The sequence below is a fragment of the Nannospalax galili genome, unplaced genomic scaffold, assembly GCF_000622305.1.
Source record: "Nannospalax galili isolate Female #2095 unplaced genomic scaffold, S.galili_v1.0 scaffold611, whole genome shotgun sequence".
NCBI lineage: Eukaryota > Metazoa > Chordata > Mammalia > Rodentia > Spalacidae > Nannospalax > Nannospalax galili.
Window position 1 is genome coordinate 1,427,724 of NW_008330486.1, and position 5,226 is coordinate 1,432,949.

At 51.1% G+C, this 5,226-nt stretch overlaps 1 protein-coding gene across 9 annotated transcripts in view; it reads right to left on the reverse strand.

Moving 5' to 3' along the window:
* Tcf12 (transcription factor 12) overlaps nucleotides 1–2,467 on the reverse strand; it is a 388,060-nt gene extending 385,593 nt beyond the window's left edge. For 3 of the 9 annotated variants that reach the window (XM_029570701.1, XM_017801871.2, XM_008847527.3), the window contains exons 1-3: nucleotides 2,148–2,465; nucleotides 1,328–1,423; nucleotides 298–370 (exon numbers count right to left, since the gene is read on the reverse strand). In XM_029570701.1, the coding sequence (XP_029426561.1) occupies nucleotides 298–370; nucleotides 1,328–1,402 (148 nt within the window). In that variant the 5' untranslated portion in view covers nucleotides 1,403–1,423; nucleotides 2,148–2,465. Of the gene's footprint in view, nucleotides 1–297; nucleotides 371–1,274; nucleotides 1,424–2,147 lie in introns of those variants that run through there. The other 6 variants (XM_029570687.1, XM_017801872.2, XM_029570681.1 and 3 more) reach the window with 5 other exon arrangements.
* Between the last annotated feature and the right edge of the window lie 2,759 nt (nucleotides 2,468–5,226).

Genomic DNA, 5,226 nt, shown 5'->3' on the forward strand with positions numbered 1-5,226 from the left:
CATTTTCTTCTGGTACTTTTCTAAATAGAGTGTCATGAGATAGTCCCTTGTACTCATGACAATTTTCAATTTTAACATTCACAGAAAAGGGAACAATTTCAAATCCATACTGAAATTCTTATAAAAATATCAATGAATCTTTAGTATAACTCTCAAAGTTGAAGCTTTTTTCAGTGTATGATTTTAACCTGACACAGTAAAGAATGGTGTGGCAGACACTAAAATGCTTTATGTTTTTCTAACTAAAATGCATCACAATACCAAAGTATAAGGTTCTGATTTTCAACATCGGCTTACCTGACCCGCTGAACTGACTGCTTCCCAGTGTTGTCGGTCTGGTTTTCCCACTATTAACAGGTGGAGAAAACATCTGCAAATAATCCAAAATAAATCTATTAAACTTGAAATTCTTCTACACTCCTTGCAAACAAAAGTCCACGAAGTGTCATCAATTAGTTTCTTCATTTTCATAGGGAATTTGAAATAAAAATCAAAGATACATTTACTAATAGTACTTTGAAAAACTGGTTACATTCTGCTCTGAAAACCCACACACAAGATTTCAAGATAATTAAGTTTCAACAGTAAATTTTTACCCATGATCTTCACTTTGGTACTAAGTGTTTCTCATTACAGTAACATTACTTAATAAGCACTTGCAATCAGAATCACGTCCGATGAAATTACTGCATAAAGATAATAACAGTTCTATACAGCAGTTTCACCTTCTAGGAGCAGTTTATGATGGAATTCGGCCCATTAGTAAGAAATAAGGGCGATGGGCCTTGTGGCTTCACCTTGTATTCTTAAGTCAATTTCTGTTAAGACTATACATACAACACACACAACATATATGCACATATATGTAATATATATGTATACTAACTACTCCAGCACGGAAGATTGGGATTTCTAGCGCTGCACTGGCTTTCTTGAATCTGACATCTTTCGATACAAGCCACATGAGGTCTTGGGGAGGGAAATGCTGATAACTGTTCAAGAAAAAACAATCTTTCTTTCATAAAAAGTCTAAATTCCCTACTAATCATCAGGGCTAGGGAGTGACTCAACGAAAGCTCATGATTACATTGTTCTTTTAACTGGCTAAATCAAATGACCCCTCTGGCACTAAAGTTTGAAATCTGCAAGTCTAGACATTACATCAAAGTTCAGGTGTCCAACTTGGGGGAGCTGGACTCCAGCCCTGAGAACAACTGCGGAAAAGCAGATGGAGTTCGGCGCTGCTGTGCCGCTTCCCCCCCTTTTTCGCTCGCCTGCTATCTCGGAAACCTCAGCAGAACCCCGGGATGCGGAGGAGCTCTCGTACCGCACTGAAGTCCAGCAGGTCGCTCAGCTCCTTGTCGGTCCCGATCGCGGCCATGCGCTGCTGCTGGGGATTCATCTTCGCCACTTCTAACAGGTCCTACAGGCAGAGCAGACCGGCTGAGGCAGGGACCCCAGACCCGCCGTGGAAGGGGGCGAACGAGCTGCGGACACTCCGGCACCCCCCCCCACGCATCCCCACCGCAGCGCGAGTAGGGGCGCCGCTCGCGGCAGGAACCCACGCGTGCCTGGCGCGGCGGCTCCCGCAAGTTTCCAAGGCGGCTCTGCGGGCGGCCCGGCTCGGTGCTGGGGGGTCCCCGGGGCCGAGTGCGGGACGGGCCCGAGCCGAGCGAGCGGAGCGGCGGCGACCAAGACCGAGTGACTCACTCTCTCGGCAACAATAGACCTGACAAGTTGCGGGGAGCGTGCCGCTCGCAGGCCCGCATCTGCGGCCACGGCCGCCCGGACGTTCCCGGCGGGGGCCCCGGGATGTCGGGGAGCGCCCCCACGCGCGTCTGTGGACGTGAAGCACAGCCGCCGGCAACTCGGAGGGCTCCCGCGCGACGTCCTCCTCCCACTCGGGCCGCCCTCCTCGGACCCGCGGAACAATGAGGCAGGCTCTGCGCCTCCCGGCCCCGCGCGCCCGAGCCCGAGTTAACCAGCGGGGCGCAGGCCGAGCGCTGCCCGGGCCTGGATCCCGCGGCTCGCGCCTCCGCCCCGCCGCGCGCCACAACTTGGACGTGGCCCTGGGCTCGGCGCGGTACAGAGGGACCAGAGTTCCGCGAGTCCGGCGGCGCCCCGCCCGCCCGCCTGCCCGCGGTTACCTGCCGCCCCGTCTCCGCATCCAATCTCCCCGATTAAAGTTCACTTTGGCCGGGAGCGCGGGCTCGGGCTTCCCCTGGCGCCGCCTCCGGCTCGAATGCCTCGGGCCCGCGCGAGCGCTCGGGTCCGCGCGGGGCGGGCGGCTCTCGGGCCTGGCCGCCCGTGGTCCCGGGGCGGGCTGGCGGTCCCCCGGATAGAACTTGTGGGTCTCCTCAGGCGGACATTTTTTTCGCTGAGGCGGCCTCAGCACCGCGCTCCGTTCGCCTCCGGATCCCTCCGCGCCTTAAGCGCGTCGGCTTAACCCCTCGCTGCCCGGCGCGCTCCTGCCGGAGCCGAGGAAGTGGGCCCGCGGAGGGGGCGGGGAGGCGCAGCGTGCCCGGGGCAGGGCGGGGCGGGGCGACCGGGGACAAAGCCCCCGGCCAGCCGAGGAGCTGGTGCCGGCGGGGTGGCGCACGGAAGTCGCCCGGAGGCTGGGATGTTCGGCCCGGCTCGGGGAGCGCGGCGGGCCCCGGTCGTCTCCTCACGCCTGTGGCGCCCCAAAGTGCAGCTCCCGGAACACTGAGGAGCACCCAGAGCCGCCGCCCGGAGCCATCCTCAAGCCGGACGCTGGAAGGGAGGCCAACGAGGAGCTGCGGTGGTGGCCGGCCAAGGGAGAAGGCCCGGGCTTCTCGCTGCTCGAGCGCCAGTGACCGTCACCCGACCTGAGCCCCGCACGGAGACCCGCAGCCGCAGAGTTCTGGACTGGATTGTGCTGGGTCCTTCGGGTGCCGAGAAGCTCAGTCTCGATGCGCGGGTTCTGAAAGTGGTCCCGCGGAAGAAAGGGAAAGAGCCGGAGGAACCTCGGCCCTGCTAGGAAGATACTCCCGAGTGGCAGCCAAGGTTCGGGTTGTGTCGGGGTCAGCGAGGGCCGAGAGGACCAGAAGGTCCAAGCGGAAGAAACCTGAAGATGCTGAAAATGCACCCCAAGGCAAAACTGAAGAAGAGCCGACTCGGGAGCACCAAGGCGGAGCATTAGACTCTTAACTTGATGGAAACAAGAAGACAGACTGAGCAGCATGTGCGCCATTACTGTACTTACACAACCAGAGCTGGCCGGCTGGAGAAGACGATTGTAGTTTGGATGTGGAGTCTCCATCTGGACCTTACGCCAGACCTGCTGGTGGCCTCCCTCCCCCCAGATCCATGCCCCCCTGTGCCCCGTCCCCTCTGTCGCATTCTGGTATCCTGGGGGTGGGGTGTTCATCCTAAGAAAGTAGCATAATTTCACGAAAAAATTTAGCACAATCCCAATTTCCTGTTAATGACTGGTTAATTAGAATGAAAATCAGAGGAGCACTTCTCTGCGGTCTTTGGAGCAAGTTTTTCTCTAATACTCCAGGAGAGCATCTGAGGCACCTCCTTTTTCTCATGTGCTCAAGAGTGAAAAATAACAGCCATCTTCCAAACACCAGGTCTAGCCAGATTAAATAAAATAGACATGAAGACAGCCTTCCAAAGGGAAATCTACTCTTTGGTGATGTTTCCAGTCTGAATCAAACAGTTAAGAGCCGAGGCCTTCCTCCGTTAATTAAACCAACAGGGTTTGGGGTTTTATTCTTTGTATGCTAGTAGTATGTTCTAAGTGATACAGACATTGACACACACAGAAGCAGCGAAGACTTAAACACCAACTAGGAAGTCTGATTAGGTAACTTAAAACCTTATTCCTGTGTTAAGATTCTGTGACTCTGGTAAAACTGGAAAGATCCTGAGGGAAGGGAAAGCTTGGAACCTTGAGAGATGTGTGCTGTCTTCAAGAGGAAAGGATAGGCTGCTTACCCTTCTCACACAGCCAATTCCGAATAGCCAGCTGGCAGCCCAGGCCGCCAGTCCCAGGCTTCCTCTCGCCTTTGGAAGGCTGGTGAAAGTTTTCATACCTACTGTGGAAAGTATTATTCTATACATTGTTTTCCTCATCAGAGTGAATTTCTTGAGGAATGGGACTGGCATGCACCACTACCAAAATGTAGCAGCAAAAAGGGGAGCTTTTGCAACCTGAAATTTTTCCCTTTTTACTGTTTAAAACTATATCAGATCATTCTAGTAAAGTGTTATTTAGTATGTAAATGATTTTGCTATACATAGAGTATGGTTTTAGACTTTTTAAAGGGACCTGGAATTCAATCTATCCATCATTCGAAATTAGAATGTGAAATTATTTTTTCATGATTTAATATGGTCTCTGATTTTGTTTGTTTTTGGCTTGGTTTAGTTTAGTTATTGGAGACAGCGTCTCATTATGTACTCCCAGCTGACCTGGAACTCACTATGTAGACAAGACTGGCCTCAATATCACAGAAATACTACCTCTGCCTCCCAAGTGTCAAGACTAAAGGCATGCACCACGATTCCCAGCTGTATGTGTATTTTTAGATAGAGGAATAGTATTCTCACCAATGAACATCCCATAATATCTCTGACAAATGTGGAATATTAAAAGTGGCTGTTGTAGAGCTAGGGAGATGGCTCAATGGGTAGGGTGCTTGTGCCCTGACCTGATGGCCTAAATTCTATCCCCAGAACCCATGTGGTGGAAGGAGAGAACCAACTCCCACAAGTTGTCTCTGACCTCCATGTGCACTCTGTCATTTGTGCCAGCACACATAAATGTTAACAAGTGAAGCTTTATATCATCATTATTATTACTTTTGACTTTGCTAACTTTGTTAGAATTGGAGGTTTATTGAGAAGCTCTGAGAGAAACAACTAGTAATACAAATTCATTGTTAAAAGTACTGAATCAATATTGAAAAATATTTAATATTTCTTACATACACAGCATGATGTTAGATGGTTTTGAAACAGATATTCCAAAATGCACACTGCCCTCAAGTAGATTATAATCTGATAGATTTTTATCTCACCATCCATCCACCATAGCTTGCCACATGCAGGCACAGGAATTCTGTCAGAATGGCTTCAGTCCCTACTCTAAAAGACTCTATATACAAACACACATATTATCAATAAGACCTATGTTATCCTGAAAAACATTCATGGGCAAAAGCAGCTAAAGCAATGAGCTTTTTGCTTCCTTGGGAG